We start from the raw sequence: 27,188 nt of genomic DNA on the forward strand, positions 1-27,188 counted from the left end.
CTTCTAACAATACAGAATAGGTTATCTATAAGGTCTGTATCAGGTTCTTTTCAAAATTTTCTATCACCCACAGCTGGGATTGAGGCTCAGTGGTAGAGCCCTTGCCTAGCACGTGTAAGGCACTGGATTTGATTCTCAGCACCACATAAAAATAAAGGTAGCATGTCCATCTACAACTAAAAATATTTTTTAAAAAAAATTATTTATCACCTCTCACTGCCCCTCTGCTCTTTCTTTAGAGAGAGAGGTTTGTGTCCAAAGGCAGGCTGCTGATAGAATTCCTTCTTAACTTGCAAGAAGTCAGTCTTTGTTAAGACCATTAGTTAATCAAACGAAGCCCATCAACATATCAAGAGTAGTCTGCTATATTCAAATTTCATTGTTTTAAATATTAATCTCAAGAATAAACACCTTAACAGAAGCATCCAGCATAATATTTGACTAAATATCTGGGCACAATAGCCAGCAAAGTTGACACATAAAATTAACCTTCACAGTATAGCTATAGATGGGAATATCACATCCTTCAGGTGTTCGTGACCAAAAAGAGGGTTGAAAACCAATGCAGGGACTTGAAGTGTGGTGAGTCACATAAAGATAGGTAAAGGCCTGTATATATTTGTCACAGAAAAGGCTGCTGGCGGGGCTGGGGTTGTGGCTCAGTGGTAGAGCACTTGCCCAGCATATGTGAGGCACTGAGTTCCATTCTCAGCACCACATAAAAAAATAAATAAAAAATATTTTTTAAATATTAATTAAAAATATTTTTTTAAAAAAGACTGCTGATTATATTTGCTTCTATACAGACATACCTACACTATTGTTTATGGCTTTTCTTTTTCCCCCTCCAATACTAAGGAATGAACTCAGTGTGCTCTACCACTGAGCTACATCCCCAGCCCTTTATATATATATATATTTTTTTTTTTATTTTGAAAAGGGGTCTCATTAAATTGCTCAGGCTAGCCTTGAATTTGTGATTCTTCTGCATACACAGGAGAACAATTTTATGGGAACAAATATTGATCAGTTACCTTTTATTATTCTGCATGTTCCAGGTGACCTCTGGGTAGGAAGTAAAATGGAGGTAAAAACAGGGAGAGATGTCAGAAAAAACTGGAATTTAAGGATAATAAGATGAGAAAATAAAAGATATGAAAGAGCTGCATTTATCCCCAGGTGACTCAAGACAGATTTCTAATGTGCTTTCTAGTCATAACCTCTAGTTACCCAGGAAAAGATCTTGAAGAATTAAAGAAAATAGAGAATAATTATGGAAAATGATAAATTGAGAGGGGGAAAATAATTGAGCTGAAGAATATGGGTGACAATAGGAAAACAGTGCTGTATCTTCAACTATAAGAGTAGTAGTTTTTGTTTCCTTTTACTTCTTTAGATTTTTAAACGAGTAAAAAATGGAAATAGTTGAATCAGAAAGCGTGTTTACAATCAGTGATTTGCTCCTTATACATTTGGTGTTCTTGTTGCCTCATTTAGCTACGTGTTAAATATTGTTTTTGAACAACTACGATACAGTGATCAAGACCAAGACAGTTAAAGAGTATAATGAACTTTTTATTGCTTACAGAAAATGCAAGATTATTAGTATACAGCTTAATGATTATAAAGTGAACATACCCACATTATCAGCACCTTCAGAAAGCCCCTTCTTTTTTTTTTTAATTTATTTTTATTGTAAACAAATGGGATACATGTTATTTCTGTTTGTACATGGAGTAACAGCATACCGTTTGCATATTCATACATTTACATAGAGTAATGATGTTTGATTCATTCCGTTATTTTTTTCCTTCCCCCCCACCCCTCCCACCTCTCTTTTCCCTCTATATAATCCCTCCTTCCTCCATTCTTGTCCTTCTCCCACCCCCCATTATGTGTCATCATCTGCTTATCAGTGAGATCATTCGTCAGAAAGCCCCTTCTTGCTCTCTGCAGTCACTTTTCCCTTTCTCCTTCCCAGAGGTAACCATCAACAAAGCTTCTACTACAATAGATCTGCCAGTTTTGACTTTTATATACATGGATTCATACAGTCTGCTTCTCTGCCTCATCTATGTCATGTAGTCTTTATGAGGACCAAATTTGTTAATGAGTACACTGAAAATCACTGTAAAGAATCTTATGGATGATTACTACCAAACAAGAAATTTCCATTCTTTGTCAGGGATGAGTGGTCCAGAACCACAGAATCCACCTGATGGAAGCAGGTACAACCAAACTGGGCAGAACCAAACATTAAGCCATGTTGTGGTGCCATAGACCTGAAAAGAGCCAAATTCCTCTTCAAATAATTGGGGAGCTTTAGATATAGAGCTCTGCTTTGAAATATAGCAAAATGCCAAATCTGGTGTTCTCAAATCCATCCTAGACTCTTATCCTTAAATCATTAGCCTTGTTTGTCTTTGGTCACTAATATGCCTACCTTTCAGTGCATCTCATCTCTAGGATCCTGATCACAGTCCAAAAGATCCTCAGAATATTACTACATCTTACTAATATACTTCCTCATCAAGCCAGCTTGTTTATCCCTCTTAGCTCTAGAAAACCATAAACTTGTCTGTTTAAGATGCCTCTCCTGTGACTCAGTCCTGAACACCTGGGTTGAGACCCAGATTTTTTACTTAATAACATAGTTCAGAAGACTTTTGGATTTAGTAAGCTCTCTCAGACAGTTAGGGGTTCTCTTACTTTTCATAAAATGGTTTAAAAACCTGCCTTTGTTAAAAACAAAAGCATTTTTTTTTTTTTAAACGTACCATTGGTCTGTAAACTAAGTGTTTTTTTATATAAAGATGACTGAACTCAGAGTTCAGTAGCCAGTGGCTACTGAAGCCAATGCTTTACCAGAGAATATTACTTCCTCAAAGAGATGTCAGATTCACATGGTGATCTCATATTTGTTTTTTTGTTTTTTTTTTTTTTTTTAAAGAACTATCAAATGAATGCTCAATGTTTTAAAAGAAAAATTAGGAATCAGTAAAAGGAACATTATCCTATCATTAGAGTTAACATCTTTCTCATATTCTGAAACTAACTGAAAGATGATTAATTGACCAAAAGGCATACCTGTTTCTAGAGCTAAAATAAATGAACTGACCAGGACAGGAAGAATTTTCATTAAACTGAAAAATTGCATATCTTCAGATTTTTTTTCTTTTGACCAAACAAATATATATATTCATGGCAAATTTTATGTTTCTGTTGCTTCAAAATGTTTTTTAAAAACCTGACTGGGCTGAGGGCATAGCTCAGTGACAGAGCACTTGGCCTAGCAAGCTCAAGGCCCTGGGTTCAAATCTCAGCACTTCCCTGCAACCCCCACACCCCTGCAAAAAAAAATAGGGTCAGTGGTGGAGCACATGCCTATCATGCCCCCAGGCACTGCAAAAAAAAAAAAAAAAAAAACCCAAAACCAAGCAAAATAAAAAATGGATAGAGTAAGAAGGACATTTGAGAGTTATTATATGTAGATAAATTAATAACTTTCATGATTTGTGGAATGATTATTTATAATTGTACATTTTATGGAATCAAAAGTATATGTCAACATCTGAGAAGGAGAAATTAATCCTATTTAAGTGAAACTCCAAGGCCTCATGTCTTACATGCAGTTTATCATGTCTTAGATGGAGTTTAGGAAACGTTTTGTTCTACAATAATAAATTTTGTATCTCTAATAGTATAATTTGAGTAACAGCAGAAAAGAAGGCATTAGGCAGCTAGTAAGGGAATAGCCGAAAGATGTGTTTAAGAATTCTTTTTAAGTGCATTATTTACAGGAGGACCAATAATATATAACTGTTAAATTCATCTAAACTTAATAAGCTCACAGTGGGAATAATACTATCATGGTATCTTGGCATAATTAATGGAAATAACTTTCTTAATGAATCTGAATGTTGCAAAACTAAATATTTAAAAAAATTAACATAATTTGTTTGTTTCTTTTACTTACAAAATATATATATGTGTATTTGTACTGGGGATTGAACCCAGGAGTGCTTTACCACTGAGCTATATCCTTAGCCCCTTTTATTTTTATTTTGAGACGTTTATTTATTTATTTATTTGTTTATTTATTTATTTATTTATTTATTGTTATAGATGGACAGAATGCCTTTATTTTATTTGTTTATTTTTATGTGGTGCTAAGGATTGAACCCAGCACCTCACACATGCTAGGCAAATGCTCTGCTACTGAGCTATAGCCGCAACCCTGAGACAGGGTTTTGCTAACTTTTTAAAGATGGCCTTCATCTTGCAATCCTCATGTCTCAGCCTTACAGGTTATATATGCCTGTAATCCCAGCACTTGTAGATATAGTTTCAAAATATCAGAAAAATTTGTAACTTTTTCCTGTTTAAAATTTTGCAAAATATGAACTGAGGCATAGTCCAAGGCAAGGGTGAAAGTATTCATCCAGCTTTCCCTGAGAATAGTGAAAATGCACAAAATGCTGACGATATAGTTGACTGTTTAGCATCTCACTTTTATGATCATAAATATTCTGTCTCAGAGCATTGTCATGAATTTGTAACTTGGAGAAATAATTTGCCCCAGGCTTTAATATTTTTTACTGCCTGTCATTTTGCTTTGCTGGTAGTCCTCCTCCCTATTACTAGTATCATGCTTCACCCTTCCCAAGACAGACTTTTTTTTCCCTGTGTTCCTTATTTCATGACTGGACCAGAGCCATGGCTGCACCTTACACATTACCTAGAGGTGTGCCACTGAATTCCATTTGAGCTGCTGACTCATCCAGGATGGGCTCCTCCCTTCCTTGCAGAATGTTCCTACTCTTCCTTGTTTTTGCCTTTCCCACCCTGAGAATGAAATGCCTTAAGAATTTTGTACACCACCTTGCTTTTCAAGAGGTAAATTTAACCAGGTTCCTTTAAATTAAAGACTTCTCGTATGCGTTACAATTTATTTATTCTCAATTACCTTAGCTTTCCAGAAATTTATTGTAGTCACTCTTTACCCTAAAAATAACTTTCCTTACCTTGCTTAATACACGATTTCTTTGGAGGAAACTTGATCTCTTAGTAAGCCAGAAAGATCTGCCTAAATTAAGAAGTTTATGTAACTGCCAGTGGACAACTGGCTTCCAATAAATTCAGGATACAACTGTCTTTTTTTTGTAGTCATATTTTATGAGTCTGAAATGTCCCTTGTATACCTCTGAAAAGTCATCTTCCCAGGCACTGAAGGTGGTACTTGAAATGAGCTTCTTAAATTAGCCATGCACACTCTGGCATCTGTATTTCAGCCTGCTCACCCTGTATCATTGGAATGATTTATACTAGTTTTCCTTTTGGGGTAAGGAGTTAGCCAGATGGATGGTTCATCACTCATATTAAGACTTTTTTCTACAGGAAACCTTTCCTGGATAACTATACCCATTTTAGTTTTTTTTTCCTCCAACATTTCTACATATAATTTACATATCATAGAGTACTTTTAATTGTTTCAGAAATCATGCCATGAAGGTGTGTTACTAGTTTCTTTTCATAAGATCTCTTCTTGATGAATTGTCCTTTTATTATTATGAAAAGAGCTTTATTCATGGTAATATTCTTTGCTCTAAAATGTACTTTGTCTGCTATTAATGGGAAAAAATCTTGCTTTCTTTGACCTTTTATTTTATTTTATTTTTTTCATGGTGCTGGATATTAAACCCAGGGCCTTATGTATGCTAGGTAGCTAGGCAGGCACCCTACCACTAAGCTTCTTGCCCAGCCCTTGCTTTCTCTTAATTATTGTTAGTATGGTATATCTTTTCTATTTGGCCAATCTGTTTCTTTTTTTCCCTTTTCCTCTCTTGTTTTTTCGTTTCTACTTAACTTTTGAACACATAGAATATAAATGTAATAAATTTTAATACCTTTCCTTGCTTATTTTGTCATCTGTTATTGCTAAGTCAATTTTGATAGACTGGCATTTTTCCTTCCCCTTATGGTTTGAATTTTCCTGCTTCTTTATATGCTGGTAATTTTTTATTGAATATTAGTTTTTAATTTTTAGAAGCTAGATATATTGATATCCCTATAAATATTGAGTTTCATTCTAGGATACAGTTAAGTTCCTTGAAAGTCTCATTCTTTAGAATCTTGCTTTTAAGAGCTATTAGGTTGGCGAGGCACAGTGGCACACACCTGTAATCCCAACAGCTTGGAAGGTCGAAGCAGGAGAACCTTGAGTTGAAGGTCAGCTTCAGCAACTTAGCAAGGCCCTAAGCAACTCAGCAAGACCCTGTCTCTAATAAAATAGAAAAAAAAGTTTTGGAGATGTGGCTCAGTGGTTAAGCACCCCTGGGTTTAATCCCCAGTACCAAAAAAAGAAAAAAAAATTGTTAGGTAGGACTGGAGTAGGACTGGAGCCATGTTCAGCTAATGATTTCCCCACACCTGAGGCAAGGCCTTTCTGAGTTCCCTACTCAATTATTGTCCTGTGAATTCTGAGGCTTTTCAGTCTGGCTGGTGGGAACAGAAGCTATTCCTAACCCTGTGTGAATGCATGCACTATAATTTCTAATATTTCAGATGTTTTTTCCCTTGACTCAAGGTAATTTACTCACATTCATGTGTGGATCAATGATCTGAGTATTCAAGGCAACCCCCCACACAGCTCCTGGGTTCTTTCTCTGTGCAGCTCTCTTTTCTTCGATCTTCTGTTCTGCAAATGCTAGCCACCTTGTTCTCTCTGGACCTCATCTTTGTTTCTGCAGCTCAGAGGTTGCAAGGATCTTCCTGAATTCCTGCTCCCTACTCTAATGTCTGGAAATTTTCTCTAGGGAATAAGCTAAGCAACTGTAGAACCCACACCCCGCCCCCTCATTCTCAGGGATCACTATCTTTGTTGCCTGATGATCAGTGTCTTGAAAACGTGTTTCATATATTTTGTCCACTTAGTGGTTGTTTCAGGCATGTAGATAAATCCCTTCTTGGCTAAAAGTAGAAGACTAGCTATCCCCTGTGTCAGTCAGCTCTCTATCACTGTAACAAAATACCTGAGATAATTAACTTATAAGAAGAGAAGGATTGTTTTGGCTCACATTTTTGGATATTCTAGTCTATAATCAACTGACCCCATTGCTTTGGGCCTGTGGTGAGGCAGCACAGTCTTGATGGGAGTGCATGGTGGAGCAAAACTGCTTACTTCATGAGCCAGGGAGCAGAGAAGGTAGAAGGGGTTAGGGTCCCACAATCCCCTTTAGGGACATGTTCCCTCCCAACACACAAGACCTAAGTAACTTCTCTCTCAAGGCCCTACTTCTCAATGGTTCTACCATCTCCCAGTAACATCAACCTGGGGACCAATACTTCAATACATGGTCCTCTGAGAGACATTCAAGATCCAAACTATAGTACTCCTCCAAATAAAAGATTTCTTATTCTTCTTACAATGTCTTTCTATCTCATTATCTAGTATACACTAAATGTTGTTTGAATAAATTAGCACATATTGGTGACCATATGTCATATTGTCGAATAGGTATCGTGTATCATTGGGTCAAAACAAAAGCACCCTTCCAGAATCTGCCCCCCTCATCCTTTAGTTTGGCTGGTTTGAGGTTTGTGTGATTGCTATCAAAAGATATGTCCCAAACCCCTTGGAAATATAGTGATGTAGTTACCTTAAATCTTTTCTGGAACAAGGCAACTAACTAGATAGTAAAAATTAGAGCCTTTCAACTCAGTAGAAAGTAAACAAATAAGAGCCATCTCTCTCTCTCTCTCTTTTTTAATATGTTTAGGATGGAATTTATGACTAAGATAATTCTTAACATTTGTTGTAGCTATAACTTGGTATCAGAGCAAAAGAGATGAGGACTAGTGAAGGAAGGTCCTTGGCAATAAAATTGTTGACATGGTTCACAGTATCCCATACTGATTTTGTGACAATAACAAGAATCTTGGCAGGGTATTCTTTTTTAATTTTTTTCTTGTCACAAATGTGTTTTTGGATAACTGCCTACATTTCAGTTATTGTCATATGAATTCTTATCTTGGTTTCTTCTATTTCCTTAGCTGCCACTTTGTGGTTATAGAAACATTACTGAACTAGTTTTACATTCTTAGCAACCAATAGTCACAGCCCTTTTTTAATTTGTTTTATTTCAGTTGGGGGTGACTGATGTGTTTTTTTATACTTGTCTGAGTGACTTTTTCTGATCTAGTTATTGCTTGTTTTGTATTTTGCTACAGTGTAAAGAATTATAATTTCGATTTTTAAAATTCTAGTTTTGGATTTTTGCATGTTAAATAGGGCAATTAATGGCATTTAGATAGAATGCTGTCTACTGAAGGATAGAAATGAGTAGCTATTCTCTCAGACATTTTTTTTTAATACATGTATTAAAAGTAACAAGCCTAGGCTTTTTGACCATATTTCAAGAGGAAAAATAAAATTAGATCAATCAAAGTTAAATTCGTAAACTTCCAGATTATAGGGCTGGAGGTGTAGTTCAGTGATTGAGCATGTGTTTCACATGTACAAAGCCCTGGGTATAATCCCCACTCTCCCTTTCCCCCAAAATTATACAGATTAATGGTTATCAGTCTCAGTAAGAATCAGAATCACCTCTGGAGCTTTTTCAAAATATCCATGCCTAGCCAGTCCTCATTCTGAATTTAAGAATCACTGATATAGATACTTGAGACTATGTGGTTTTAATTTTTCTGGGGTTGTCATTTGTTTTGAAAACAGCTCTCTCTTCCTCCCCCCTGTCCCAGACACACACACTCATGTGCACGAAATTTGGGGCGGTATGGATAAGCAATTAATGTGTGTCTGTTATGTTTACTATAAACCAGTTCCGTTATATAGGTTAAATCATCTTATTGAGATTTCTGCAAGTAAATAATCATGACTTGAAAAAAACACATCAGAATTAAGATGATTGTAATAAAGTAGAATACTAATACATTTGTTAAATGATTTTGGATAAAAGGTGAATCAAATTTGCAGGATTTTTCATGTTTATTAGACATGGCTGAATGTGTTGTCTTTTTATTATTGATTGGTAAATATTCCTTATATATTCTGAACACAAGTCCCTTGTATTGGATACATGATTTGTAAAGAGTTGCTTCTATTTGGTGGGTCATCTTCACTTTCGTGATGGTATAATTTACCTCACAAATGTTAATTTCGATATAGTCCAGTTTATCTATTTTTTTTTCTTCTGTGCTTTGGCCATCATATCTGAAAACTATTGCCTAACTCAAAATCATAAAGATATAATCTTGTGGATTTTTTTCCTACAAATTATATAGTTCAACTCTTACATTTAGGCCTATAATCCACTTTGAAATTAATACTTGTGTACGGTATGAGGTAGGGGATCCAATTTCTGTATTACATTTTGAAATTGGCATAATGAATCCACCAACTTTGAACTTTGTCATGATTGACTATTTCTGGATCCCTTGGATTTCTATATGCCTTTTTGGATTAACTTGTCACTTTCTATAAAACAGATCTGGTAGTCAGTTTTCCATTTCTGTGACAAAATACCAGAGAAAAAGAAAAGAGGAAAGTTGATCCTACTTTATAGTTTTAGAGGTTTTGGTCCATGGTCACTTGGCCCTGTTGTTTCTGAACCACTGGTGAGATAAAACATCATGGCAGGGAGGGTGTGGCAAAGCAAAGCTGCTCACCTTGTGGCAACCAAGAAGTGGAGAGAAAAAACAAGGTGCAGGGGACAAAACATAGTTCCCAAGAGCACAGCCCTGAGGCCCCACTCCCATTAACCAGCTCCCACCTCATAGTTTCCACCACCTCCCAATAGACGTATGAATCCATCAGTGGAGTAATCCACTGATGAGATTAAAGCCCTCATAATCCAGTCACTTCCCCAGAACCTCACCTCAGAGTGTTGGTGCATTGAGGACAAAGACTTTAGGGGACATTCCAGATCAAAATCAATAGTGGCCAACTGGGATTTTGAAAGGGATTGTTTAAATCTGTAAATCAATTTGTAGACACAGCTTTGTATTTATAATACTAAACTTGGACACTATCTAGTTTATACTATTATAGAACTTTTTTGTTTTCTATAATTAGATTTTATGTTTGTGCATTTAAAAAATTATTGCAGTATATTAATATCAAACTAATCATGAAGAGAATACAAAGGGGATTGCTATATGTGTAATTTAAAACACAATATTGGGTAAACTAAATGTCTCTACAGCAAAATTTTCTGCATACAGAGAAATTATCATAAAGAGGAGTGCCAGAAGAGGTCTCTAACTACGTGAGAGCTTTATAAAATAGAGGAAAATTATCTTATCACAGAATCCGTAGGTCCTTGGGAGTTTCATTTTCTTTTGCCCATTGCTTTTTTTCTTTTTAATTTATTTTTATTGTAAACAAATGGGATACATGTTATTTCTGTACATGGAGTAACAGCATACCATTTGCGTAGTCATACATTTACATAGGGTAATGATGTTTCATTCATTCTGTTATTTTTTCCTTCCTCCCCACCCCTCCCACCCCTCTTTTCCCTTTATACAGTCCCTCCTTCCTCCATTCTTCCCCCCTCCCACCCCTCATTATGTCATCATCCGCTTATCAGTAAGATCATTCACCCTTTGGATTTTTGAGATTGGCTAATTTCACTTAGCATGATATTCTCCAATTTCATCCATTTGCATGCACATGCCATAATTTTATCATCCTTTATGGCTGAGTAATATTCCATTGTATATATATATATATACTGCAGTTTCTTTACCCATTCATCAATTGAAGGACATCTAGGTTGGTTCCACAGTCTGGCTATTGTGAATTGAGCAGCTATGAACATTGATGTGGCTGTATCTCTGTAGTGTGCTGATTTTAAGTCCTTTGGGTATAGGCCAAGGAGTGGGATAGCTGGGTCAAATGGTGGGTCCATTCCAGGTTTTTTAAGGAATCTCCACACTGCTTTCCAGAGTGGCTGCACTAATTTGCAACCACACCAGCAATGTATGAGTGTACCTTTTTCCCCACATCCTCGCCAACACCTATTATTGCTTGTATTCTTGAAAATCACCATTCTAATTGGGGTGAGATGGAATCTTAGTGTTGTTTTGATTTGCATTTCTCTTATTACAAAAGATGGTGAACATTTTTTCATGTTTGTTGATTGCTTGTAGATCTTCTTCTGTGAAGCATCTGTTCATATCCTTAGCCCATTTGTTGATTGGGTTATTTGTATTCTTGGTGTAGAGGTTTTTGAGTTCTTTATATATTCTGGAGATTAGTGCTCTATCTGAAGTATGAGTGGCAAAGATTTTCTCCCACTCTGTAGGCTCTCTTTTCGCATTGCTGATAGTTTCCTTTGCAGAGAGAAAGCTATTTAGTTTGAATCTATCCCAGTTGTTGATTCTTGCTTTTATTTCTTGTGCTATGGGAGTCCTGTTAAGGAAGTCTGATCCTAAGCCAACAAGGTGAAGATTTGGACCTTCTTTTTCTTCTATAAGATGCAGGGTCTCTGGTCTGATTTCAAGGTCCTTGATCCATTTTGAGTTGATTTTTGTGCAGGGTGAGAGATAGGGGTTTAGTTTCATTCTGTTGCATACGGATTTCCAATTCTCCCAGCACCATTTGTTGAAGAGGCTATCTTTTCTCCATTGCATATTTTTGGCCCCTTTGTCTAGTATGAGAAAATAGTATTTATTTGGGTTTCTGTACCATTGATCTACCTGTCTATTTTGGTGCCAATACCATGCCGTTTTTGTTACTATTGCTTTGTAATATAGTTGAAGTTCTGGTATTGCGATACCCCCTGCTTCATTCTTCCTGCTAAGGATTGCTTTAGCTATTCTGGGTTTCTTATTCTTCCAGATGAATTTCATGATTGCTTGCAAGGTACATCATTGGGATTTTAATTGGAATTGCACTGAATCTGTATAGCACTTTTGGTAATATGGCCATTTTGACAATATTAATTCTGCCTATCCAAGAACATGGGAGATCTTTCCATCTTCTAAGGTCTTCCTCAATTTCTTTCTTCAGTGTTTTGTAGTTTTCATTGTAGAGATCTTTTACCTCTTTGGTTAGATTGATGCCCAAGTTTTGTTTTTTTTTTTTTTTTTTTTGAGGCTATTGCAAATGGAGTAGTTTTCCTCATTTCCCTTTCAGCTGTTCGTCGCTTGCATATAAAAATGCTTTAGATTTATGTGTGTTGACTTTATAGCCTGCTATTTTGCTGAATTCATTGATGAGGTCTAGAAGTTTTCTGGAGGCGTGTTTTGGATCCTCTAAATATAGAATCATGTCATCAGCAATAGTGACAGCTTAAGTTCCTCTTTTCCTATTCATATCCCTTTAATTTCTTTAGTCTGCCTAATTGCTCTGGCTAGAGTTTCGAGGACAATGTTGAATAGAAGTGGTGAAAGAGGACATCCCTGTCTCATTCCCGTTTTTAAAGGAAACGGTTTCAGTTTTTCTCCATTAAGAATGATGTTGGCCATGAGCTTAGCATAAATAGCCTTTACAATGTTCAGGTATGTTCCTCTTATCCCTATTTTTTCTAGTGTTTTGAGCATGAAGGGGTGTTGTTTTTCGTTGAACACTTTTTCTGTGTCAATTGAAATAACCATATGATTCTTATCCTTAAGTCTATTGACATGATGGATTAGGTTTATTGATTTGCGGATGTTAAACCATCCTTGCATTCCGGGGATGAACCCCACTTGATCGTGGTGCACGATTTTCTTAATATGCTTTTGGATACGGTTTGCCAATATTTTGTTAAGGATCTTTGCATCTATATTCATCAAGGATATTGGTCTAAAATTTTCTTTCCTTGATGTGTCTTTTCCTGGTTTGGGTATGAGGGTGATATTAGCTTCATAGAATGAATTTGGTAGGGTCCCCTCCTTTTCTATTTCCTGGAATACTTTGAGAAGTATTGGAATGAGATCTTCTTTGAAGGTCTTGTAGAACTCGGCTGAGAATCTGTCTGGTCCTGGGCTTTTCTTGGATGGTAGATTTTTAATGGCTTCTTCTATTTCATTGCTTGATATTGATCTGTTTAAATCGTGTATGTCCTCCTGGTTCAGTGTGGGAGGAGCATGTCTCTAGAAATTTATCAGTGTCTTCAGTAGATTCTATTTTGTTGGAATACAGATTTTCAAAGTAGCTTCTAATTATGTTCTGTATCTCATTGGGTGTCTGTCGTGATATTTCCTTTTTCATCACGAATTTTAGTAATTTGAGTTTTCTCTCTCCTTCTCTTTGTTAGTGTGGCTAAGGGTTTGTCTATTTTGTTTACTTTCTCAAAGAACCAACTTTTTGTTTTGTCAATTTTTTGAATTGTTTCTTTTGTTTCAATTTCATTGATTTCAGCTGTGATTTTAATTATTTCCTGTCTTGTACTACATTTGCTGTTATTCTGTTCTTCTTTTTCTAGGGCTTTGAGCTATAATGTTAGGTCATTTAGTTGTTGACTTTTCATTCTTTTCTGGAATGCGCCCCATGCAATGAATTTTCCTCTTAGTACCACTTTCATAGTGTCCCAGAGATTTTGATATGTTGTATCGTCATTCTCATTGACCTCTAAGAATTTTTTTTATGTCCTCCCTGATGTTTTCTGTTATCCATGTTTCATTCAATAGCATATTATTTAGTCTCCATGTGTTGGAGTAATTTGTTTTTTATTTTGTCATTGATTTCTACTCTCAGTCCATTATGATCTGATAGAACACAAGGCAGTATCTCTATTTTTTTGCATTTCCTAAGGGCTGCTTTGTGGAATACCATGGTCTATTTTCGAGAAGGTTCCATGTACTGCTGAGAAGAAAGTGAATCCATTCATTGATGTATGGAATATTCTATATATGTCTATTAAGTATAGGTTATTGATTGTGTTATTGAGTTCTGTGGTTTCTTTGTTTGATTTTTGTTTGGAAGATCTAGCTAGTGGTGACAGCAGTGTGTTAAAGTCACCCAGAATTATTGTGTTGTGGTCTATGCGATTCCTGAAATTGAGAAGGATTTGTTTGATGTACAGGGATGCACCATTCTTTGGGGCATAAATATTTACTATCATTATGTCTTCCTGATTTATGATTCCCTTAAGCAGTATGAAATGTCCTTCTTTATCCCTTCTGACTAACTTTGGCTTGAAGTCCACTTTATCTGATATAAGGATGGAAACCCTTGCTTTTTTACTGAGTCCATGTGCGTGGTAGGTTTTTTCCCATCCTTTCACCTTTAGTCTGTGGATGTCTTTTTCTATGAGAAGAGTCTTTTGCAGGCAGCGTATTGTTGGGTCTTTCTTTTTAATCCATTCTGCCCGTCTGTGTCTTTTGATTGATGAGTTTAGGCCATTATCGTTCAGGGTTATTATTGAGAAATGATTTGTATTCCCAGTCATTTGGCTTATTTTTGCTTTTTAAGTTGGCTTGGTTTTTCCTTTGAGTGGTTTTTCTCTAAGGTAGTTCTTCCCTTTGCTAGCCTACATTGTTGTTTTTCATTTCCTCCTCATGGAATATTTTGTTGAAAACATTCTGTAGTGCAGGCTTTCTATTTGTAAATTCTTTTAACTTCTGTTTATCATGGAAGGATTTTATTTCATCTTCAAATCTGAAGGTTAGTTTTGCCGGGTATAGGATTCTTGGTTGGCAACCAGTTCTTTCAGAGCTTGAAATATGTTGTTCCAGGCCCTTCTAGCTTTTAGAGTCTGGGTTGAGAAGTCGGCTGCTATCCGTATTGGTCTCCCCCTATATGTAATCTGATGCTTTTCTCTCGCGGCCTTCAAAATCCTATCTTTATTTTGAATGTTAGGCATTTCATTATAATGTGCCTTGGTGTGGACCTGTTGTGATTTTGTGCATTTGGTGTTCTGTAAGCTCTTGTATTTGACTTTCCATTTCATTCTTCAGGTTTGGGAAATTTTCTGCTATTATTTCATTGAATAGGTTGTTCATTCCTTTGGTTTGTATCTCTGTGCCTTCCTCAATCCCAATAATTCTTAAATTTGGTCTTTTCATGATGTCCCATAGTTCTTGGAGATTCTGTTCATTTCTTACCATCTTCTCTGTTTGGGCAACTTTATTTTCAAGATTAAATATTTTGTCTTCATTGTCGGAGGTTCTGTCTTCCAAGTGGTCTAGTCTGTTGGTGATGCTTTCCATTGAGTTTTTTATTTAGTTTATTGTTTCCTTCATTCCAAGGATTTCTGTTTTTTGTTTTTTGTTTTTGTTTTTTTTTTTTTTGTTTTTTTTTTTTTAGAATCTCTCTTTGTTGAAATGATCTTTTGCTTCCTGTTCTTTCCGCTTATTGGTATTATCATTCATTGCCTGCATTTGCTCTCTTATCTTATCCTTTGCTTCGCAAATCATCTTAATCATGTATAATCTGAAGTCCTTTTCTGACATTTCTTCTACCATACTGTCATTGGATTCTATTACTATAGAACCTAGATTTGTTTGGATCATTTTTTTCCCTTGTTTTTTCATGTTGTTCATGTATCTTCCCCTCTGTCTAGCAGCGCGGATCTGGGTTATTGCAAATTTTCCTCTATAGGCTTATAGTGGCCCTATAGGTTTCCAAAACCCTTTTTTTAAGGGGAGATCAATATTAGCAGTGCCCAATTCAGACACTATGCAATCCTAGACCAAATAGCCCCTATGAGGACAATAACAAAATTATCATAATAAACAGAATGAGTTAAAATATTATCTTCAATAAAACAAACAGATTTGCAATAAGGTCTGCAGTTTCTAATGGAGGACAAAGAAGATGCAGAGGGATGTAGAATGTGGCTGTTAATGGGATAAGAAAAGATTATACAGAAGTTCTAGATAATAGAAAGGGTGAGAGTGTAATCAAAAGAAATCGTATGTTAGCATGCAAAAAAGGGAGAAAGAGACTCTGGGAACAGATAAACAAAAGGAAAAGAGAGCAAGAAAAGTAAAGAAATAAAAACTTAAATTTTTTTCTATAAGGAGAAAAAAGAAAATCTACAGTATAACAGTCATATAGTAATGAAACCTCCCAGTGTTCAGTAGCCTGATGCATGAGAGGTTCCTGACTATGAGCTTTAAGTCTCCAGCAGGCATCTCAGGATGGGATTTGCCCCACCTAAATATCGGAGCTGTGGCTTCCAGAATTATCCGAGATGGCCGCTCTGACTTTGAAATGTGTTGGCAAATGGGGAGCTGCAGCTCCGGGTGTGGATGTGGTCAGCTGGAGGTCCTGGAGGCGGGATGTGGTTGGTCAGGCAGGGGTCCTGGAGGTCTGGTGTGCTTGGTGTGGTTGTGGGATCCTAGAGGCCGGGTGCAATCAGTCGGTCTGGGGTCCTGGTGATAGGGCGCAGTCAGTTGGTCTGGGGATCCTGGCGGCAGGGAGCAGTCAGTCGATGTGAGGGCCCCAGAGGCAGGTTGGGCTGTCCTGGAGATGGGGCTCAGTCAGTCTAGTCAGGGGTCCTACAGGGCCTGGCTGTTGTCTCAAAACGGCAGCAGCCACGTATAATCAAACCTGCAGGTACTGTAACAGTGAACCTACAGGCAACAGCAGACAGCTGGCGCTCCACTGGCAGTTGGCGATCAGTTTGCTGACTGTTGTGGGACTATCGGGAGGTGAACTCGGGCGTTGGGTGATGGATAGGTGTAAGGCAGGCGATGGACCGGCCAGAGGCAGGCAAATGGCGGGTGATAGGCGCCTGACAGTGGGCAATCTGCACTCAAAAAAGGCATGGATGTGCTGGCAGACAGCAGGTCATCACGGCAGACAAATGGGGTCAACACCAGGGAATCGATAAGCAGCAAAAACTGCCTCACCAAGAAACAGATATCCTCTGCTTGAAACCGGAATTACGGAGCGACAAGGAACGCAGCCTCCCTCTAGTCCGCCATCTGCCCCATTGCTTTTTATGATGAGATCCATTTTGTTGTTAAAGCATTAGCAAAAGCTTATATGTGGGAGAAATTAGATACAAATGAGGCCTCTTAAAAAATGTGGATGAGGATTACAAAAATAAACATCTTAGATTTTTGTGATGCTTTAGATTACATCAGTTCCTCAGATAAGATATAGGCAACTATTCAATAACTTGTGTGGTTTTCTTCCTGTTTTTTTTTTTTTTTTTTAATTGACAAGTAAAAACTATTTATATTTGTGGTGTACTACATGATGTTTTGGTTTATACACGTACTCTAGAAAGACTAAATGAAGCTATTTAACATAAGTATTACCTGCTTTTTCAATTTTATATGGTAAATAACTTGTGTAGTTTTATTTAGTCAGTAAATACCATAATCCAGGGATTCTCAACCTTGGATTCTGTGCATTGGAATCCTTTGAGAGCTCCAGGCAGCACACCAGACCAGTTAAATCAGAATCTGACCAGAGTGGCATAGGGTAGGATGGGGATGTAAAACTTGGATATCAGAATTTCTTAAAGCTCCCTGGTGAGTCCAGTGTGCTTCAAACAATGAGAACCACTGCTATAGACAATCAAAAATGCATGTGAGAGATTAAGCTCAGGAAAATGTTATTAATCTGAAGTGGCAATTAATGTCATGCTCCCTGAACTGTATGTGCCACTTTTTTTTAAATACCTTTATTTTACTTATTTACTTATTTATTTGTTTTTCTTATGTGGTGCTGAGGCTTGAATCCAGTACCTTATACATGCTAGGCAAGTGCTCTGCCACTGAGCCACAACCCTGGCCCCTATATCAATTTTCTCTTTTTTTTCTTTTGATGCTGAGAATTGGACCTAGAGCCTTGTGCATACTGAGTACATGCTCTGTCGCTGAACTGTATCCCTAGTCCCTGTGTGCAACTTTAATATCAACAGTGAAAACTATGGAATTACCAGAACATAATGATTTGTAATTTGCCTTTATCTGTGAACCAATAACAAAAGATTATATAATTATCAGAACTCAAAAATTTGGTATTAGGATCAATTATGCATACTTCCATATAAATTGGCATTGATTTGGGGTGGGGGAAGTCTGCTAAAAAAGTTACCTTTGTAAGCCACAAGTTTATTGAAAGGAGCACTGACTTAAAAGTTTGGGAACTTATAGCTGGGTGTGGTGGTACATGATTGTAATTCCAGCAATTTAGGAGTAGAGGCGGGAGGGTCACAAGTTGAAGGCTAGCCTCAGCAACTTAGCAAGACCTTGTCTCAAAATTAAAAAATTTTTAAAGGACTGGTGATTTAGCTCTGTGGTAAAGTATCCCTGGGTTCAGTCCCTAGTATACCCCCCAAAAGGGATTGGGGGAGATAGAGTTTGGGAACTTCTCCTCTAGTGAGAAGCTCTGCTGTGTTACTTTGCACCAACATACTTAAATTACACTTTATAAAGTGAGGCCATTGAACTGGAGATGATCACCAACTTATTTACTGAACAAGTTGGATTGCCTACTGTGCTCTGGGCAAGAATGCAGGGATGAACAGAATGTAGACCATGTCCTTGAAAAGTTCACAGAGTGCAGACACATGTGCAGAATGTGTAAGTATAGCCAGGGGTAAATGTTCAAGGAATTAAGAAAACAGAAACACTTCACCTGCTTTCAATATTGCGATAAACACTTATTGCCTATTCAACAATGATTCTTTGTAAGCCACCTTTGCAGCTGAGGTATGAACATGTGATCCATTGCTGGTCAGTGAGACCAGAGAAGTCTGAGGACAGTTTTCCTTGTGAAAGTTGACATTCCTTGCTGTCTTATTTTATGGGGACAGAGACTTGGCACTGTAGCGGCCTTGAGACTTTGAAGGCTTTGGAACAAAGGACTTCATGCTGGAGCAGCCAAAAAGAAAAGTGGAAAGAGCCTGGATTCTTGATTTCAACATTGAGCTGCTAAATTCTAGAACCTTTCTATGGACTTATTGAGATAACAAACATCCTTACTTTTTTGAACCCTTGCTGCTTTAAGAGTATTCTGTGGATAAGCCATGTCAGCATCGATTGGGAGGTTATGGTTAGGAATGTAGAATCTCATTCCCCTCTTCAGACCTGCTATGTCAGAATTTGCACTTTAATCAGTCACCAGGTGACTGCAGTGCACATTAATGCTTGGGAAGCACCAGTTTAAACTACTTTTGAGTGTTCTGTAATATGCAGTTAAAACATCCTTACTAATACAGATACTTTTTGGATTGGCCAAGTGCCATTTTTTTTTTTTTTTTTTTTTTTTTAAGTAAGAAGATACCTGACCAGGAAGATGTAGAAAGTTGAAAAAATTGTTATTCTCACTATAATGAAAACAGAATGGCTTACATCCAGCTAGTATCTGCCTTACTGTTTAGCATAGATAGTGAACCACATATGTCCATTGAATGCTTGAAACTAAGGAATTGAATTTTTAATTAATTTAAATAGTAACATGTCTTGTAGCTACCATATTGGAGAGAGCAGACCTAGAGTCAAAGTGAGACTCTTTTTCAACAGGTCTTCATTTAGTGCTAGGAATGGTACTCCAAGAACAGAAGCAATGGAGAGGAACTGAGAGAACATCCCCAAGGCGTGAACTTTGAGCTGGGGTATTCTTAGGGAAGGACAGCAGATTTAGGAGAATCACTTCCAGACCATTCCCCCTTCACATGGTATAGAGCTGACAAGACAAACATGAGGTGAAAAGATTTTCCAAGACAGAAAAAGCAGGGGGATTTTTATCTGTTTGAAAACATTTATCCAGTTATCCAGAAAACTGACAGTCAGGGGTGTTTGTCAGAAATCTCTCACAGTGCACTGGAAAGTAGACAGATGAGCAGATCTCCAGAATCTCAGCAGGTTCCTAATCGCAGTTTTTGCTAATGGGAAACTTCTGATCCTATCCTCAAAATATCTGAAACCAATAAGGAATACAATCAAACAGGAGTTGCACCAAGACCCAGATTGTACTCCTTTCTGGGAGTAAATAATTTTTTCAGAAGTGTGTTATACAAAATGTGCAGCATGCAGTCAAAGATCTTAAATGAAGGCAAGAATATGTGCTCCAGAGGCAACCCAGATATTGCTGTTTTCAGTCAGGGACTTCAACTATGATAAAAATACCAAAGAAATATGATGGAAAAGATGCATAACATGTGTGAAGATATGGGGAATTTTTAGCAGAACCATGGAAACAGTTTTTGTTTTTTTTTAAAAAGACCCAAATGGCATCACTACCTGTGAGACAACTAAGAAAAAAGAAACAAATGGAAATGCTGAAAATAAGAAATATATATCAGGAATTAAAATCATTTAGACAGGCTTAGCAAAAAATACTTGACCAACCTTGGTCAAATTTGTGAGAGCACCCTGTTTTGGGAAGGATTCCTATTTTAAACAGGAATTACATAGCTCTCACTGTACTAATTGTATGCTGACAAGCATTTCCTTGATAGAGGAAACTTCCAGGAAAGTGTATGAGCCTTCATGTGGCCTTTTGAACACTTTCCTGGAAGTTTCTTGATTTAAAAAAAAAAAAAAAAATCAGTACTTCAAATCCATACAGGCTTATCCTTATCCAGGTAATTCGGGTTAGAATTTTCACCTGTCTTGGGAGACAAAACAGAGGCAACCTAGTCCCCAACTTGTGACAGTACATCTTATTATGTCAGCTAGTGCTGTAGTTACCCTGTTATTTTCCATTCACTTCATATTTTCAACTTGTGTGATATATGGCAATAAACATTAAGTTTTCATATAGTAGTAAAGGCTTTCAGTTTTGAGGGTGACTAATTTAACAGATAACCTTCTTAGTGTCCATTGACGCTCAGAGGAACAGTAATCAAGAGTTTCAAAATACCACTCAGAACATAGGGGAATTTCTTTGCAATTAGATATTAAATTTGTAGAGTCATGATTGCTTCTACCATTCCTCAAGCGACTGTAATAATTTGTTGCTTAAGAACAAGACATTGGGGCTGGGGTTGTGGCTCAGTGGTAGAGCACTTGCGTTGCATGCGTGGGGCACTGGGTTCGATCCTCTGCACCACATAAATAAATAAAATAAAGACATTGTGTCCGTCTACAACTTAAAAAATCTTTTAAAAAAAGAGCAAGACATTGGATTTTTTTTTAAAGTTTCATTGAAGTTTTGTAGATTTTGCTTATTTCTTCATTTATTTATTGGTTCAATATTTATAAAGCAACTCATAATTGCTCTAAAAAAGAGCCAATTTTTACTTCCTCAGGTGGGAAAATTTCTCACTTATCTTTTCTTTCTAAGGTATAGCCAGAGGATTGCCCTGGAAATTTAATAAACCCATATTAAAAATTTAACAAAATTACTGTGGATGTTAATCTTTTCCTTCAACTTCGGTTGCATATACTTTTAATGTTTTCTAGAAGAAAGGTAAATGGTAATGAGTTAAATAACTGTAGTAGTGAAATTAATAAAGTGTTTTTATTTTATAGGAAAAATATTTATCCCCAAGCAAAAACCAGTACAGACTTTGACAGAGGAAAGTGTATCTGTTGATCCAGAATTAGAAGAAGCTTTGATGAGTGCTTCTGATACAGAATTGTGTGATCTTGCAGGTATCTCCTAAAACAAATTTGTCATTAAGCCCCTGGGGTGGGGAGGGACCACAAGGACATACCAGTATACGTCCTACAAATACTTGCTTTGCCTAACAACCTGCTGTAGATCAGTAGCCACATATTTGGCTTTGTATTTTACACAACAATCTGACATGCAGATTGTTCTCATATATTCTCAATAGTGAAGTGTTTACACTAAAAGGATTTATATTTGACATCTTGTCCTATGTTGCCATATTTGAAAGTTTTAATGAAAATCTTTCATTAGCTGGTGCTGGGCTAGAAGTTGTCTCCTCTAAAAACTGGAAGAGTTTGAAACACTCTGGAATAACTGTTATTTTCACCATTGTGATTTTCTTATATAGACCAATGAAATCTCTGCCCACCCACCCATGCAAATACCCATTTTCCTCAACAGAAAAGGGTGACACATGGGGAGATCTTAGTACCAAATAATGCTAGTAAGTAACATGTTTGAAAGTAGTAATGATGGTTCACTAGGATGAACCTTGGAAAAGGAAACTTTGAAGTGTGGTTTCACAGAGCACATGATTTATTCCTTGAGGGACTGAGGACTGGTGGATTTGTAAATGGTACATTCATCAGAGTGGAATGGGCCAGGGGCACACCGAAGCTTCTGTCTTATTTGTGCAAAAGGGCATTAAAAACTAAAATTTATTTTCAGAAGAATGCTACTTTATTCTTTGAGAATTTAATAGTACTTCTGGTATTCTGATCATAGCTAGAATGCAAATGTAACTTAAATAACATGATTTTAACAAATATAAAAATAGCATAGATTAAGGTGAAACCTTTTATAGCATTATGTTCCTAGGAAACTTATGAGACAAATGAAAGGAAAAATAGATCATTTGAATTTTCTCTTTTAGCCACCAGATGGAGCCAAGCATAGGTTTGCCTTAAATATGGTTAGACTGGCTCCAGCTGTGAGTCTGAATTTAAAAATGTGGGGTAATCTTAAGTTCAGAAATAGGAAGGAAAATAACAAGCGTATTTATGAGAATGAGATTGTAGGTGATTTTTAATCACTTTATCTCCTTTTTTACTGTAATATTTGCATTTAGTTGAGTAAGAAAGTGTCTGGAGTATGTTAAAGTTCTTGATAGCAATTTCTGATTGTAAGCCAAGTGTGTTGATGCAAACCTGTAGTTCCACCTACTTGGGAGATTGAGGTAGAAAAATCACTTGAACCCAGGAGACCAGCCTGCACAACATAGCAGAATTCTGTCTAAAAAAAAAAAAAAAATTAAAGCAGATCAAGATAAAACCTAATTTTCTTTTTCTGTATTTATAGCTATTCTTGGGATGCATAATTTGATAACAAATACACAGCTCTGTGATATTGTGGGAAGTAGTAATGGTGTTGACAAAGGACATTTTTCAAGTGAGTACATAAAATGTTTTGTGAATTTCAATTCTTTACTAAATATAGTTTTCTCCATGTATTTATATACTATATATTATATATATGTACTTGAAACAAAATTCCAGTTTGATGGTATTAGAGAAAGCCATTGAAAATAGAGTAATAAATACTTTATGCTTAATTTGTCAGCAAATGTAACAGGAACCACTGTCATCTCAGTAAATAATACTAATAGTAAGCAATATAAAAACTAGTAGGCATGACCCTGGATGTCATTTGTCATTCAATCCCTGGAACCTCAAAAAGAAAAACAAATCCAAAAAACTAGTCAAACTTAGTTTTTATTGACATGTTATCATTGGTATTACTGATTTTTAAGATATCCAAAGCAGTTCAGACAAAGAACCAAAGAATCAAATTCAGGAAGAAACCACAAAAATATTCAGCCTCTAGTAATAAACCTTTCAGTCTGGCTTGAAATATTAAATGACCTAAAGCTTTTTAAAAAATTCATTTATAGGGTGTTTTTAAATTCTCAAGACAATACATGATTTGTAGCACTTTTAAATAGTACATAAGGGGGCTGGGGATATAGCTCAGTTTGTAGAGTGCTTGCCTGTCAAGCACAAGGCCCTGGGTTCAATCCCCAGCACTGCCTAAGAAAAAAATTAAGTAAATAAATAGTATATAAGGGTAAGAAATAAAAATGTGTCCATCCAAAGTCATTGTACCTATTCCTCCTCCTCCACCATCCTGTTAACAATTTGGTATATACCCTTCTAGACTTTGTACTGTTTATACAAATGTATATGTGTTATATATAATATTAATTGATTTTTCTTGGGGGGTGGGTTGTTTGTTTTTGGTAAAAGTGATATAAATATTCCCTGCAACTTAGTATTTCAGTAATAATGCTATTGGCTTGTGATCCTCCTGATTCAGCCTCCCAAGCTGCTAGGATTACAGACAGAGGGGGCGGGGATATGTGTATGTACAAGTAATGTGTGCATACATTCTCAATCAACTCAGTCAAGGCTTGCTCTTGTCTTTGGTTATTACAGATGTGGTGAAAGGTGAAAAGATTCTTCCAGCATTTGATGAGCCACCAAATCCAACCAACGTTGAAGAGAGTTTAAAGAGAATTAAAGAAAATGATGCTCGTCTTGTTGAAGTTAATTTGAATAACATAAAGGTAAATGTGTTAAGCAGACAAGAAAGTTGTTTTGTATTGCTTTGAACCAGTTGAACCTAGGATGACAAGGCAATTTTGATGTAGCAGTCTAATTCTACTTCAAGGTAAAGTTTTTGCTCCTAAGCATGCACTAATATAGGTTCCTTCAAATTTTAGAAATTAAAGTATAGAATAGTATTTTTTACTTACTTTTTAAAAAGTTTATCACATAAAAATGTAAGCCTAAAGACTATCGGTAAATCTCTCTGACCTTTAAAGTACTGCCTTCTTTGAAGAACTTCAGCCTTTGGGGTTTTGTTTGTTTGTTTTGTGATACTGGTCATTGAACCCAGGGACTTGTACATAGGAAACCAATGCTTTACCTCTGAGTTACATCCCCAGCTCCATTGTTGTTTTTTTAAGATGTCGTTTGTATGTGGTAAGATTCTCCCTTTCAGTTTACATCTCTGAGTTTTGACAAGTACATACTATTGTATGACCACCCCAAAAGTAAAATGTAAAATATGTCTGTCACCCCAGAAATTCCTCATACCTCTTTGTAGTCATTCTCTCCCCACAACTCACCCTGACCACCACCGATCTGTTTTCTTTCTCCGTAATTTTGCATTTTCCAGAATGTCATGTAAAAGGAATCACATAGGATGTAGCCTTTTGGGTCTGACTTTTTCACTTGGCATAATGCATTTAAGATTTGCCAGTTATTACAGGTATCAGGATTCTGTTCCTTTATTGCTGAGCAGCATTCCGTATGGATACGCTGCAGTGTGTTTATTCATATGGGTTGCTTCCAGTTGGGAATGATTACATATAAAACCACAGAACATGTTCTCATGTGAACATGTTTTTTATTTCTCTTGGGTAAATAATCAAGAAACAGGCTTTCTGAGATCTTACTGGTTTTTAAACAATGCAACTCTTCCTTGGAGTAAGGAAAGAAGAAATGAGTTAGGAAAGAGGGCCTTGGAGAAAACCAATATCTTATTGATCACTAATTGTCAGATTTTTTAAAAATATTTTTTTGTTGTGGATGAACATGATACCTTTATTTTATTTATTTTTATGTGATGCTGAGGATTGCACCCAGTGCCTCACACAGTCCAGGCAAGTGCTCTACCACTGAGCCACAGTCACAGCCCGGATTTTTTTTTTTAATTCACTCCCTGTATCTCTCTGTCTCGAAGTAAAGATTAATAATCTAAAGACTGCAAGACTATAGGGACTTGAAATCTTGATTGCCCACCAGAGAAATCAGTGCTTTTTTGTATTTTTCCTCCTTCAGGTGATGTAGGTAGGGTTAACCTCTCAAATCTAAACTCAGCAACTGAAAGTAGTATGTCATCTGCCTCAGAAATCATACTAGGTGGAGATAGACTCCCACATATCTCTTCTTAGAGAAAAAGTAGATCTATTTTTGGACGATCAGGGGTTGGCTTCATATATTAAAAACAATTAAAAATAGAGTGGTGGGCTGGGGAGATAGCTCAGCTGGTAGAGTGCTTGCCTCGCAAGCACAAGGCCCTGAGTTCGATCCCCAGTACCCAAAAAAAAAAATAAAAAAATAGAATGGTGAATTCTTTTAACTGAAGTTCTAGAGAAATAGTGGTATCTGCTCTCCTTTGAGCCAATAGTTTCTGCAAATGCGCTAATATGGAGAAGTTACATAGATATGGAGGACACTTTTATTTTCATTTATAAACTAACTGTTGTTTTATAATTTCTGAGTATCTTTTAAAGCAAAAAGTAAATACTAGTGTATTTAATTAATGGACTAAATTTAAATGGACTGAAAGTTAAAAAGTAATATGTTACATGTTATTGTCTTTCAAGAATATCCCAATTCCAACCTTAAAAGACTTTGCAAAAGCTTTGGAAACCAACACACATGTGAAATATTTCAGTCTTGCAGCCACCCGGAGCAATGACCCTGTTGCTGTTGTAAGTATACTACTATTAAGAATATTAAAATTACGCATACATACCTGGATATGTTACAGGGGGGTCAAACTGATTTTATAAACAAGATTTAGTTCCTTTTTTCAATTGATGTTTTAGCTCACTATTAGGCAATTCATTATTTACTACCTTTTTGTGTTCATTTTTTCCTGCATTTCCTTCCTGTGAACTTTTAAAACCATAAACAGGGATTGGGGTGTAGCTCAGTGGTAGAGTGCTTGCCTGCCATGTGCAAGGCTCTGGGTTTGATCCCCAGCACTGCAAAAACAAAAATATAAATGGAATTATGCAATATATAATGTTCTGTAAAATGATTTTTCACTCAGCAGTTATGTTAGAGATCTTTTCATCCTAGCACATAAAAACCCTACTATGTTCTTTTAACATTTGCAGAGGATTTCATATATGAATCTGTAGTTTTAGATTTTTGTGGTTTTTAGATTTTTTTTTTTTTTGCTTTTTCTGTGTCTGTGGAGATGAACATGTGGCTTTTGTTCTTTATTAATATGGTATATTAACACTAATTGATTTTTGTATATTAAGTCAGCCTTGCATTCCTGGGATAAATCTTGCCTGGTCATGGTATGAACCTTTTCCTGTACTTTGCTTTGGGACTATCACTCCCTTTGATTCTTCTCTAACCTCACTTGGTGATTCAGGTTCCTGCACAAGGTTCCTCCTCATCCCCAACCTTTAAAGGCCTGGAATGGTCCAGGCCTTCACCTTCATCGTTCTTTTCTCTTTTTGCACCTTCCTAGGTGGTCTCCATTTCATCACTGTATGTTGACTATGTATGTTGACTCAGTATTGTTGCCTCCAGTTTGTACCTCTCTCCTGAATTCTATACACACATCCACCTTCCTATTCAGCAGCTTTACTTGGATATCTAATAGACATCTACATCACAGTCACAAACCAAACTCCTACTTTATCCCATGCCTGCTTTTCTCACACTTTTGTACTTAAATGGCAACTTGAATCTGCTTTCTCAGGCAAAACAAAGAAATCATCCTTGACATCCCTTTCTGACAGCCTTAAACATACATTCAGTACCATTTTCAAAATGTTTTTAGAATCCAACCCCTTCTTTTTTTCTTTCTTCTCTTCCTTCCTTCCTTCTTTCCTTCCTTTCTTCCTTCCTTTCTT

The 27,188-nt window shown here is 36.5% G+C and overlaps 1 protein-coding gene across 3 annotated transcripts in view; it reads left to right on the forward strand.

Annotated features, from left to right (window-relative positions):
* Window positions 1-27,188, forward strand: part of TMOD3 (tropomodulin 3) — an 83,080-nt gene that overhangs the window by 42,096 nt on the left and 13,796 nt on the right. For all 3 annotated transcript variants that reach the window (XM_079129985.1, XM_079129986.1, XM_079129984.1), the window contains 4 exons: window positions 21,385-21,507; window positions 22,826-22,915; window positions 23,959-24,089; window positions 25,917-26,024. In XM_079129985.1, coding sequence (XP_078986111.1) covers window positions 21,385-21,507; window positions 22,826-22,915; window positions 23,959-24,089; window positions 25,917-26,024 — 452 coding nt within the window. The remainder of the gene's footprint in view (window positions 1-21,384; window positions 21,508-22,825; window positions 22,916-23,958; window positions 24,090-25,916; window positions 26,025-27,188) is intronic.

This window comes from Sciurus vulgaris, assembly GCF_902686455.1.
Source record: "Sciurus vulgaris genome assembly, chromosome: 2".
In the NCBI taxonomy this organism is placed as follows: Eukaryota; Metazoa; Chordata; class Mammalia; order Rodentia; family Sciuridae; genus Sciurus; species Sciurus vulgaris.